Source organism: Momordica charantia, assembly GCF_013281855.1.
Source record: "Momordica charantia cultivar OHB3-1 chromosome 9 unlocalized genomic scaffold, Mcharantia_2.0 BLBB01000009.1, whole genome shotgun sequence".
Lineage (NCBI taxonomy): Eukaryota > Viridiplantae > Streptophyta > Magnoliopsida > Cucurbitales > Cucurbitaceae > Momordica > Momordica charantia.
This window is the reverse complement of record NW_028275167.1, coordinates 6,990,809-7,003,992: the sequence shown is the minus strand read 5'-3', so window position 1 is coordinate 7,003,992 and position 13,184 is coordinate 6,990,809. Positions and strand designations below refer to the sequence as shown.

The window sequence follows — 13,184 nt, the reverse complement described above, 5'->3', positions numbered from 1 at the left end:
GAATTCAAACTTATGATAGATGCCTTTTAACCTATGCTTGAGTTGGTTATGGTTAGGTTCAAGAACAAATAACAAATTAAATATAAATATATGAAATAAGGAAGGTTATCCAACTAAAAATGAAATATAAAATGGTGAAGTAAAAGCACAAGGCTTCTCTTGTGCATTCCTTCGTCTTCTCAAATTCCAATCACTTTCAGCTTAATCGTCTTCTTCCTTTTCATCCTCCCCTCAAACGATCATCGGCCGGTGGGTGTTTGATTTCTTGTCAAATGGCGCCCACAAAGAAATCGAAGAAGCGCAAAAGGGATTCCAACAAACTCAAGAAATCGAAAACCTTAAGCGTTGTTCCTATGGGACCCAGAGCCTCGGAGCCCGATTGGTGGGAAATTTTCTGGCACAAGAATTGTTCAACCTCAGGTATTGTATCATTTTCCCTCTCCTCATTCGGCAATCAGCTTCTACTTGGGTTTTTCTTCTACTTCGAATTCCTTTTGACTCGATAATTTTAGATTGGTGAGTTTGCCATTTTCCTCTTAGCAGTTGTAGAATTTTCCGGGGGGGATTTTGAAATTTAGGTGATATGAGGCAAGATAATTTATAAGAATTTTGTCTATAATTTGAATGAAAACCGAGTGGCATTTCCTGATTCTGTCTAATATGGTTGAAGAGTGGGGAATCTGGATTGGACTGCAAATGTTTTGGCTCATTGTGATGAACAGTTGCTGCCCATTTCATTTTTCAGTTCAACTTTCATGTTTGAGGCATTTTGAAACATCTCAGGGGAATTTCTCCAATTTGCAGATTCTCCTGGACCCAATGATGAAGCAGAAGGATTCAAGTTCTTCTTTCGAACCTCGAAGACGACTTTCGACTACATTTGTTCCCTTGTAAGAGAAGATCTGATCTCAAGGCCACCGTCTGGGCTTATCAACATTGAGGGAAGACTTCTCAGTGTAGAGAAGCAAGTTGCAATTGCTATGAGAAGATTGGCATCTGGTGAGTCCCAAGTTTCTGTGGGAGCTGCCTTTGGAGTTGGCCAGTCCACAGTCTCTCAGGTCACTTGGAGATTTGTTGAAGCCTTGGAGCAACGGGCGAAGCACCATCTTCGGTGGCCGAGTTCATCGAAACTTGAGGAAATCAAGTCCCAATTTGAAGCCTCCTTTGGGCTGCCTAATTGTTGTGGAGCCATAGATGCAACACACATCATTATGACCCTTCCAGCCATACAAACATCTGATGATTGGTGTGATACTAACAATAACTACAGTATGTTATTGCAGGGAATCGTAGATCACCAGATGCGATTTCTTGACATTGTAACAGGTTGGCCCGGGGGCATGACGACTAACCGATTGCTGAAGTGCTCGAAATTCTTCAAACTATGCGATGTCGGTGAGCGTTTGAATGGAAATGTAAGGAAGTTGTCTGGAGAGTCAGAGATCAGAGAGTACTTGGTTGGTGGAGGTTGTTATCCTCTTCTTCCTTGGTTGATTACTCCTTATGAAAATGACGACCTATCGCCATCGAAGCTCGACTTCAACGCCGTGCACAAAGCTGCAAGGTTGCTCGCTGTGAGGGCATTCTCTCAGTTGAAGGGCAGCTGGAGAATCCTCAACAAGGTTATGTGGAGGCCCGATAAGCGGAAATTACCTAGCATCATACTAGTATGCTGTTTACTTCAGAACATTCTAATTGACAATGGAGATGAACTACAACCAGATGTTGCTTTATCTGGTCATCATGACTTGGGTTATCAGGAGCATTGTTGCAAGCAAGTTGATCCATTGGGGAACACTTCAAGGGAAAACTTAGCCACGCATATGCATCAAAACAAAGAGAGAATTCGTTCTTCATAACGTCTCGAAATTGCACCCGAAATTTGCCCGCGGTCTGGTAAGACCTTGTTTTGTATCTACACTGATGAACTGATGCATATTTTTTAACCATCATGTTGCTGTTAGTTCAAGTATGAGTAGTACTTTGTCGAAAAGTCCTATTTGCTGCATATGCGTAAGAGGTAAGACGAAGTTTCGTTATCGGTAGGATGAACTGAGTATCTCACATTTGAGCATACTGATTAGAATTAAACAGTGAGGGGAAAACAGAATAGTTTTGTAGTTGATTTCTTAACAACTATTCTGCTTGTACAATTTGGTGTACATTCAGAATTTCCCTTAATAAAGTTCTGTTTTTGGGAAAATAGGAAGCAATTTTTATTCATTGGAGTTTGCTTATTTGCATCTTATAACCTTTTCATTGAACTTTTCTTTGGTTCTTATATCTCAAGAGATGGAATTTTATTCCACAACTAACCCTCACAGAATTTCAATTTTGGAGTTTTCAATCCTTTTTTTTTCTTGGTCAAAATATCTCTTTTAACCTTTAAAATATGGTAAATGTCATTATGTTCTTTTCCTATCCTCCATCTTCCATATCTCTTCTTCCAACAAAAAGATTCATTAACAAATATATATTAGTGTATTTAGTTGTCCTATCATATTTTTGAATTTGGTTCATTTTGATCTTTTTCGTCAGTACAAATAAGTGGGGTGGGAGATCGAATTCACAACCTCTTGGTTGAAAATATATGTCAATTACCATTGAGTTATGCTCGCTTTGACTTCATTTTGGTCTTTTTAGTTCCCTGTGTATTTTGTGTATTTTGTAAACTATTTTGGTTAATGTAGTAACTATTTTAGTCAATTTATTTTCATTTTTATTTCATTTCTTGTGTCATACTTTTTAACATAATATTTCATTCACAAAATTTGTTCGAAGGTAGCCATCAAATTTTGTTTGAAAAATTTCTATTATGTATAAAATGTTAACATTTTACAAATAGAGACCAAAATCTTCCCTTTTTAAAAGTATAAAAACAGAAGCGGATGTTTTAGAATTATAATAACTAAAATGAATAAAAGTTGCGTGTTAAAAAAGTTTATGACCAAAATAATATTTAAACCTAAAATTAATTTAACTAAATATTGGATCAACTATCATTAATTTAGCTAATAGAAAAAGGAATGTTAAATCCTAGATGGAACCATTTTAAAGAATTTACGCATTAAATCGAAACTTTACAAACTCATACTAATTAGATACATTATATAGGGGTAAAATCTCGTGGGGCTAAAAATGCAACCTACTAATTCTAATTACTATTTATACTTTTAATTTTCCCATTCATATACTAATAAAAAGTAGTAAATAATTATACAAAAATTAATGATCAACTTAATAAATTATATAAATTAGGTTTATATAATATTTCATCAATGATTTATTTTGGTCCGTTTTTTTTTTTATAAATTACCCGCACCCACCCTAAGGTTTTAACTTGAAACATTGAGAGTTTTTGGTATTAAGTTCACCAGAAGATTCGAACCTGAGACCTCTAAACTAGTATGATCAAGAAACCTCAAACACTTGCCAACTAGGTTACCCTCTGGGGGCTCAATTTATTTTGGTCGACTTACTTTCAAAATGCCAATTTTGTTCACTATATTTTAGATTGGTCATTGTAATTTTGAAATGTCCCTTAATTTTGTTGTTTTTATCAAAATTTTAGCACGACACTATATTTAATAAATTTTTTGTAATGTGACTACAAATTTGTATAAATGGTTTCTATTGTGTATAGAATTTGTGTCTAAAATTTACGAACAAAATCAAAATTGTCAATTTTTAAATCCAAAGATCGAATCGAACGTTAAGAAATTAAAAGTACATGAACCAAAAAGTTGAAAGTAATTCAAATCACATACTAAAGTTATCCCAATTATGGATCTGAAGCTAAAAACTCATTTATTGAAAAGTCAGAAGCAATATTTTCATATGGACAATGAAGAAGAGCCTCTAATAAGAGCAGCTTTCTCTGATTAGATGCAGCCTTTCATGTACAGCAGAATCTCAAAGCTAAAAGTAACATAAAAACCTCTCTATACAAAACAAAGCTAAAGAAAACATACAGTTCCAAAAGAACCTCTCTACAAAGAAAAATTTGATAGATGATGAACAAACAAACATCCTTCCTTTTCATTTAACCTAGAATATGAATTACGATTATTTCGCGGATAAAAAATCGAATGCCTCAATCACCCTTTGTTGGTGGTCTCATACAAGCGCAAAAACACGTCTTCTTTTGCTTTTGCTTTTGCCTCGTTCTCGTCCCGCCATAAAGATAGTCCCTTAGAAGAACTCTCGGACTCCGCTCGGACACTTTACTTTTGCCCTTTGCCTCTCTTTCACCATCTAGCTTCATTATTAGAAACTGTAGCTTCTTCAACTCCAACTGCAATCGTCCGATCTTCTCGGATCCCCTCCGTGCTTGTTCCGAAATTCGCCTGCTTTGGACACTGTCATTTTCCTCCTCTGGGCCCAGTGTGGATGCTCCATCAGCTGCCAGAAAACCATCTTGGATATTCTTTGTCAGTTTAAGGTTCATTTCAAACAATTTGGTGATGGCTTCATCAGCTTCTTCTACTTGCTCCTTCACTGTATCATATTCAGCACCTTTTTCTATCTTGCTCTTCTCTGTAACTTCCATCTTCTTCTTCAAATCTTGTACAGTTATCTGAAGGTTTGCCAATTTCTGGGCATCAGAATCAAGTCTTTCTAGAATCCTTCTCTTGTTTCCTTCTTGGGGGAGATCAGAAAGTCTCTTGGAGATCTCTAGCTTGTCCACACTCAACTCCTTCTCGACCAATGATTCGTTTGAAGGGTGCTTGCTACTCCGTCTCCTGCTCGATTCGACCCGGTGGAACTCGGTAGATGAGTGAGCCAGCTTCGAACCCTTGCCAACTGCCCTACCAGAGCTGCCATCTTGATCAGTTGATTCCCACAGATGAAGCATCCGATCACCGGCCCCTGCAGTTTCTCTGCTGCTGGTTCCATATGATGAACGGTCAGATATGCGATCAAGTAGGATGTCTTTTGTCAGAACTTCGTTCCCTGCTTCAGAAATTTCAGACTTTGAATGCGACCGATTAAAGCGCTCCTGTCCTCGAATTGCTAAATTGGCCTTGGTGATACGACCACTGTCTCGTGACCGGCTACTTTCTGTTTTTACCTCCTCAATCTCCCTCATTACTTTCTCTAGTTTGGAATTGACATTAAACTTTTCTAGTGTAGTCTGGCTGTCAAATTCTTCAAATGCTACTTCAATTGCTTGAATCCTCCTATTCAAATCTTGCAGCTCAACTGAACCATTATTGTGAACTTGATCATCATGTGGCTGCTGAAAGCTTCCAGAATCAGAATCCTGCAAAATTGAAGGTTAAGGAACATGAGATTATGGAGTAAAAACTCAGACAGTCTCCAAATGCTACAACTAAACGATATCAAATAGGATAATCACGTCAAGATTCAAAGATATTGGTCTGTTGTTATATAGCATGGAGTGTTTTTATGATTCTAAGAATGAAAATTAAGCTATCAGATAAGTTCAAAAGAGAGTGCGGAAATTTTGGGGTTTTTTAAGGGGCAAAATTTTGTTGGCATGAGAAAAAAATTGACTAGGGATGGATAAACAAGTAGATAATTAGGAGATAATAAGTCAGCTACTCTTGGCTCAGAGGGCTCAATATCAATATCACGGAGAATATCAATTCAAATATTCAGTTGAAACCTTTTAACTAGGAAAAATAACGGCAAAACTGCAAAACTATATGCCTGTTTGATAGTAATTTCATTTTAATTTTCTGTTTTTACAAGTTTAAGTTTGGTCGCTCACAATCTCTGTCTTTTATCTCCTCGAAGACAAGTTTGAATTCTTATCCAAATTTCAAAGATAAAAACAGTTTCTAACATTTGGCCTTTGGGTAAAGTAGATAACAAAATTAAAAAATAATAATAATAATAATAATAAATTGTGAGCGGACCAGCTCCTTTTTCCATTATGAAAAACAAAAAACAAAGTGGTTATTCAAAAGGTTCTAATTTCTTTAGATATGAGTGCATAATTAACTGAGCTAGAACCAAACGTAAGAGCATGTGATGAACCGTTGGAAAGCTAGATGAAACTTGGATTTAGAAGTTTCTTTTACTTGCAATAAAATGGTTTAAACATTAATGAGTTTGCCTAACCAAAAATGTAAGAAAAATCCAGTAATTTATTTAAGTTTAAAAAGCTCTCTACTACATGGATACATAACAACAAAAACTATAGGAGTAAATATAAATTTGTATTCAGATAAAGGGATATTGGTAGTACCTTCACTTCCTGTTCGTCGACTTTTTTCACTTTTGTTGAAGAAATTGCATGCTTTTCAAGAGAACTTATAGAATCCTTCAAGGTTTGGATAGCTGGAACATACAAGGCCAACTGAGTTCTCATTTTTCCATTTTCTCCTTCTGAGCTACTAATTTTGTCCTTCAGCAATTCAATCTCCACATCTTTTGAAGTATTTCTATCTTGAAGGATCTCGCACGCTTCCATTAGCTCATGAATCTTGCCTTCAAAAATTGATTGATAAGCAGCAGAAATCTGCAGCTCACCAAAAGAAGTGGCAGCTTGAGTCTCCCACGATTGAGCTTCATTGTTCTTCATCTGAAGTTCAGATGTTAAACTTTCCTCTCTACTTGTGTTCTTTTCAGCTTCATTTTGCAGCTCCTTAAGCTTCGTGTCCATTTTTCTACTCTCTTCATGAAGAAGGTCCGTTTCCTTAGCCAGACAATCTTTATCTGAGGATATTTTGTTCATAAGATTCTTCTGTTCTTCATTTATCACCTCCAACTCATTACACTTCTTTGATAGCAGCTCCACCATTTTGTGCAGCTCCAACCTTTCATTTTCCTTCAAGATTAGCATTGTTTCTACTTGCAAAATCTCACCCTTGGACTTCTCCAAGGACTGAATGAGTTCAGAATTCCTTGTTTGTTCATCTCCCAACTTTCCCTCCACTAGTTTTACTCTCTCTTCAAGGTCATTATTTGTGGACTGAAGTTTATCCATACACTCAACAATATTTCTCAGTTCTTGAAGGTTTTCGGACACAATATCCTTATAAATAAAGGAAAGTTGACTTTGAAATATTGTTTCACCGAACATATCGATGTTTACGTCTTCTAATTCACGTTTCTCCTTCCTCAAGCCTAAGATTTCTTTTGTCAAGGATTTTTCCTCCTCAACTGCCTTGTGATTCTCTGCACGTAATATCTGATAAGCCACTTCCAAATTTTGCAGCATCTTGAATAGATTCTCCTTTTCGGTCATTAGTGCTTCTTCTTTGTGATTGCGCTCTATCAATTTCAAGTTCATATCTTCATTCAACTCCAGAAGTTCTTCCATCTTACCCTGTAGTGCTGAATTCAGTTCAGATTGATTTCTGAGCTCCTGGTCAAGCACGTTCTTTTCCATCAAATAATTTTCAGCCTCACTCTGTGACTTCTCCAAGGAATTCATGAGTTCTAAGTTCTTTGTTTTTTCATCTCCAAACTTTCCCTCCATTACTTTCACTCTCTCTTCAAGGTCTTTATTTCTGAACTGGAGTTCATCTATACACTCAGCAAGCTTTCTCAGTTCAACGAGATTTTCAGAGACTACATCCTTGTAAATAAAGGAAAGTTCACTTTGAAATATTCTTTCAGTGAACATATTAATGTTTACTTCTTCTAGTTCTTGTTTCTCTTTCCTCAATCCAGAGATTTCCTTGGACAAAGATATTTTCTCGTCATGTGCCCTGCAACTCTCATCGTGTAGAATCTGGTAGGCCCCTTCCAAATTCTGCAGCTTCTTACATACATTCTCCATTTCAGTCATTAGCACTTCTTCTTTGCGGCCACCCTCCACTATTTTCAACCTCATTTCCTCATTCAACTCCAGAAATTTCTCCATCTTAGCCTGGAGTGCCGAATACTGTTCCAATTGGCACCTGAGCTCCTGATCAAGTGTGTTCTTCTCTGTCAAATAATTTTCAGCCTCACTACGTGACTTCTCCAAGAACGTCGTGAGTTCTAAGTTCATCATTCGTTCATCTCCCAACTTACCCTCCATTACTTTCACTCTCTTTTCAAGATCATTATTTGTGAGCTGGAGTATATCCTTACACTCAGTAACCTTTCTCATTTCTTCAAGAATTTCAGAGATAATATCCTTACAAATGAGGAAAAGTTGACTTTGAAATATTGTTTCATTGAACATATCACTGTTATCTTCTGCTAATTGACACCTCTGTTTCCCCAAGTCTGAGACTTCTTTTGTCAAAGATAATTTCTCATCAAGTGCCTTAGAATTCTCTACTTGTAAAATCTGGTAAGCTTCTTTCACAGTATGCAGATTCTTGCATACATTTTCCATTTCTGTCTTGAGGGCTTGTTCTTTATCGTTGCCCTCCACTACTTTCAACCTCAGCTCTTCATTCAACTCCATGAGTTTCTCAATCCTACTCTGAGAAATCAAGATCTGTTCAGATTGGATTCCGAGCTCCTGATCAAGAGCATCCCTTTCCATCAACATGTTCGCAGCTCCATCTTTCAGTTGCTCAAGAAACTTTTCAGCAATGGATTTCTCAATCACTAACTGATAGTATTCATCACAAGTTTCATTCATATAATTTTGTTTTTCCTGAAGTTTGACAAAGATGTGGTTCAGAAGTATTTGATCTTGCTCGGTCTTGTGATCAGACCTATCGTTTGCATTGATGTCAAGAGTTCTCAATACCTGGTGAAGCCCCATCCTCAATATTTTATTTTTCTCAGTGAAGGATTTAACCTGCCCTTGTGTTTGAGCCTTCTCGCGCTCTAATTCAGAAATCACTTCTTTTGACCTCTTTGATGCCTCGAAAAGTTTTTGAGACTCGAGAAGTAACGAGAGGTTATTATCCTTCATATCTTGCATGCAATTCTGTAAGATGAAGATTGCAAACTGAGAAGTTATAGCTTTATCTGTTTCTCCCTCATATTCTTTCTTCCACTTGTCACATTCTTCCTGTAATACACGCATTTGTAACTCCATGCCAGCTAACCGTTTTCCACTGATTTCAGTAAAACTATAATGTGCTTGTTTTTCAGCATCTAAAGAAGCCTTTAGCTTTTCTATTTCACAAAATGCAGATTCTCTTTCAGTGGCAAGCACCGAATGTTTCTCTACTGACTCCCGGTACATTCTATCCAGATCTTCAAGAGTGTTACGGGAGGTATCCAACTCAAACACTAAGCTTTCTCTCTCTGTAATGAGGCCAGACTTATGTTGATCAAGCAACAGGCAGGATTCTTCCAGATCCTTTGATTTCACCCTCAATGCTTCAAGTTCAGCAGTTGCATCTGAAAGGGAGTTCTCCAGAAGCATATTCTTTTCTGATAGTTCCTCCAGATTTTTTGTTGTAATTTGTAACTGAGAAGTCAGGGCAACTTTCTCAGAAGAAAGAGCTGATTTCTCTCCCACCAGAGATTCACAAGATTCTTCCAACATCTTTACCCTCTCCTTGGTTTCTTCTAAGTCGACACTCATATCAGAAATGGAGTTTTCTAAAAAGGAATTTTTCTCAACCAGTTTCTCAAGGATAATCAACTTCTCCAAGAGAGCTGCTTTCTCACTTTTCTCTGTCTCACAGGTCTTCTTCATCCTTGAATTTTCATCTTGCAGTTCCTTAACAGATGTTGCAAAGCACTCTAGATTATAGCCAGTAGATTCCACCTGTTCCAATATGGCACCATTTTTCTTATTCAAGCCATTAATTTCCTCTTTCAGACAGTAGATTTCTTGCTGAAGGGCATTTCTTTCGTTCGTTCGAAGTTCGACCTCCGCTTCAAGTTCTCTTATCTTCTCCCTCAAGCTTGATAGCTCATCTTGCAGATTTTTTATTGATAGAGCTGAAGATATATTGACTTCTTCAAGATTCCTGTTTTCATTCTTAACCTCCTGAACATCAGCAACCAAACTCTGGTTTTGAATTTCCAGGTTCTTTAAGATTTGTGTTCTATTCTGAAGCTCTGCAGCAAGAGAGCGAAGTTCTTCCTCGGTCTGGGAATGCAAATCCTGCAATGTTTGGAAAGCAGTTTCGGCCTCAACAAAGCGCAAGTGCTCGTCCTGTATGCAAGTCCAAAGTCTTCCCAACTCTTTTTGATTATCAGTTAGTTCTTGACTTTGAGACCCCATTTTTAGAACTAAAGACTCCAACTCAGACTGCAGAGCCAGATTTGAAGTCTCCAACAAATGACATTTTTCTTCAGCACTTCTTAACTTCGAAACCCCATCATCTATTTCACGATGCAGCCTTTCAGCCTCTTCTTCAGCACAAGAAATTATATGTTCAAGACTAGAAATCTTCTCCAGACACTGCTGGTACTGGAGAGCAGCAGCTTCCTTTTCTTCGGTTAATTTTGCGACTGCTTGCTTAAGGATTATGAGTTCACTTTCAGCTTTGTCAGCTAGCTCATTGTATCGTCTGTAACTTTCCTCAGCGTGAAGAAGTTTCTCCTCTAGTTTTGCTATCATGTCTAAAGACTCCCGATATTGAACAAGTGCGGCTTCCTTTTCAGCTTCTACTTCAGCAAGGCTTTGCTTCAGAGTTTCAGCTTCATTCTCAGCTTTACTTGCTCTCTCAGTTAGTTCTTCAGCACCCTTTTGAATGTCAGAGATATCATTCTCCAGTAGGGATACTTTGTCCAGGCACTGTTGATACTTTAGCAGACCAGCTTCCTGTTCAGTCTCTAGTTTGCTGAGGGCTTCCCTCAAATTCTGAGCTTCAGTTTCAGCTTTAGAGGCTCGATCATTAAGTCTCGTGGAATCCTCTTGTGCAAGAGAGATTTCTGACTCGAGATTGGACAGCTTATCAAGACTCTGTTGATATTGAAGTAGACCAGCTTCCTTCTCAGCTTCTAGTTTAGCCAGAGCCTCCTTTAAGGCTAAAATCTCTGCCTCGGCAGCTGAAACCTTGAGATTGTTACCTCCATTTTGCTCGTTCTCCTCAAGATCCTGGAAACTGAGGCCTTTCCTTGCCCGCCCTTCTCCAAATTTTGGTTGGTTTATGGCTTCCCCAGAACCAAATATATCATTAAACTGCTTCAAACCCCTCCGATTTGTAACCAAGTTGGATTCGTCCGTAAACGCTCCATTTCTTCTGCCAGCGTTGAACTGGGGTGAAAGCCCCAAGGCATCCTTTTGCAACTCCTCAGGGTCGAAAAGAGCACGTATGGGTGGTGGCATCTCAGGTGTCCGTGGATCACCCTCATTCCCTGGACCTGCAGGCGTATCATCAAATGGAACCTGGTTAGGAAATGCTTCAGCCATGGTACGATGAGCCTGGCGAAGCACTCCGGTCGCATTGTCATATCTTTCTGCCAATGCACGGTACGCCCTGTAGAATTCTTCCACCAATTTCATAAGTTCCGGGCGCTTCTTGTAGTACATCTCAGCCCTCCTAGCAAAGGAATCTGCATCTTCTTCAAGAAGCTTGATCATCTGTTTCACTTTGGCGTCCATATCTGTGTTCCAGGCAGGAAAAACCAAGAACTACTCAGCCATTTTTATTCACAGAGCTCAAATAAGCACAACCAGAATTACACAAACCATATCCTATAAGAAAATCAAAAGGGGAAAAAATCAGTACCTGTAAGATTTTCTTGAAGCCATTTAGAATTTTTTGGGCTAATGTGGCTATCCCACCACCAAGAATACATACGCTTAGAATTTGCACGCGATGTAGTCGTCATGACTTCAGCCAAATAGAACGAAACACTTCCGAATAATTCCAAGGGTCAGATTCTTTGGCTTTGATTTTTGGCCTCTTCTACCTAATCAGATTCAGCATACCAAAACAGTAAACGATTAGATACAACTTTTTCTCAATTTAAGTTGGAAAAAATAAGGAACGATGTGCAAGAAGTACCTGATCGACAAAACCCAGGTCCAGAATCTAGAAAGGAGGACGTAAATGGCAGTCTAAGGTCTGAATTTCAACAAAGTCGCTGATAAATAAAACCAACAAAAAAAAACCCAGATGAGTGAGGAGAAGAAGAAGAAGATTCTGATGGTTACAATATATTTATCAGTTCTTTTTGTCAATCAAAGAAGAAATGAAGAATCTGGAGCAGGATCATCAGTGAAAAGTAACATCAGAATATGAAACACCCAGATCAAGAACATCAAGATCAAAAGAGAGATGGGTTCTGCAGTTTATGCATCCAAATACAGAATTCCAAAAGGAAAAAACCCATTTCAAGAAGAAAACCCCCCCCCCCCCCCCCCCCCCCCAAGAAAAAGGCTCAAAAAACAGAGTTCCAGAGCAGCAAGAGAGGAGAGAAGCTATAATTTACCAGATGGGGAATTCAAACAGAGAAAAAATAATAAAGACGAATTGGGATTTGGGTCTTGGATCAGCAGCTGCGACTAAAAATCAGCTTCAGCTGCTTTTGCATCTCTCTCACCCCATGGCTAATACTCCCAGATCTCTCTGTTTCTCCCTCTAGAAACTTTCTTCTTGTTCTTCTTGTTCTTAATTTCTCTGTATTTCTCTGTTTGCTTTGTAATTCAGTGTTGAATGTTGATATAATTGCGCTATTGGTGTACTATCTCGCAGCTTTTGAAAAAACCTGTCAAAGGGAGGACGAATACATTACTGGGTAAAAGCAGGAGCAAAACCCCGACCAAGAAAAAGTAAACGGATCACTGCAACTTCTTTTCTTTCTATAAATTATAATCACTGCTTGAATAATTTTTCGTGATTAAAGAATAATATGACAAAAATATAAAATTTTTTGTTTAATTGGAATATTGAGAATTTGAGGGAGTTGGTAAAAGAAAATAATTAAAATTTTGAGGAAAAAAAAAAAAACATGAGAAAGAACCGGGATTTGACTAAATTGCCCTTCTGATTAGGGCATAAAAAATGTTCTTTTCTTGTGCTTCTAAAAGTTTGACTTGCTTACTATTTTTAGGGTTCCAAAATCGCTTGCCATGTTCTCTAGGAGGATTTTTATTTTATTATTAACTTTTTTTTGTGGCTCAAATTCACGTGTTTCATCCCTTGGAATTTTTTAATTTGATAAGTGATTTTAGGTTTAAAGAAATGTATAATTTATTTACCATCATTTGTAGCTAATTCGTTTTGGGGTTAATTTGGTTAAATTCAACCTAAAAGATAAATAAGTAGTGAAATTAATGCTTATCTTAAAAATTAAGTTAGAAAATTGCTCCCGAACCAACTAATAAATTGTAGAGGATTTAACGGCAAGTATATCAT

The 13,184-nt window shown here is 37.7% G+C and overlaps 2 protein-coding genes across 3 annotated transcripts; one reads left to right on the top strand and one right to left on the bottom strand.

The window, feature by feature from the left end:
- Positions 1 to 111: 111 nt before the first annotated feature.
- LOC111025184 (nuclease) lies at positions 112 to 2,203 on the top strand. Of its 2 annotated transcripts, none has more exons than XM_088117212.1 (2): positions 112 to 420; positions 784 to 2,203. In XM_088117212.1, the coding sequence occupies exons 1-2, from the start codon at positions 273 to 275 to the stop codon at positions 1,857 to 1,859; spliced, it is 1,224 nt and encodes a 407-aa protein (XP_087973338.1). In that variant the 5' UTR covers positions 112 to 272; the 3' UTR covers positions 1,860 to 2,203. The 2 variants fall into 2 exon arrangements, with proteins under 2 accessions (XP_087973338.1, XP_022158723.1); XM_022303031.2 differs by having other exon boundaries at positions 113 to 420; positions 805 to 2,203.
- A 1,587-nt stretch (positions 2,204 to 3,790) lies between these two features.
- On the bottom strand, positions 3,791 to 12,616 carry NET1D (kinase interacting (KIP1-like) family protein). The gene is made up of 5 exons (XM_088117211.1): positions 12,259 to 12,616; positions 11,832 to 11,910; positions 11,553 to 11,736; positions 6,215 to 11,427; positions 3,791 to 5,263 (listed from the first exon to the last, which is right to left on the bottom strand). The coding sequence occupies exons 3-5, from the start codon at positions 11,653 to 11,655 to the stop codon at positions 4,094 to 4,096; spliced, it is 6,486 nt and encodes a 2,161-aa protein (XP_087973337.1). The 5' UTR covers positions 11,656 to 11,736; positions 11,832 to 11,910; positions 12,259 to 12,616; the 3' UTR covers positions 3,791 to 4,093.
- Between the last annotated feature and the right edge of the window lie 568 nt (positions 12,617 to 13,184).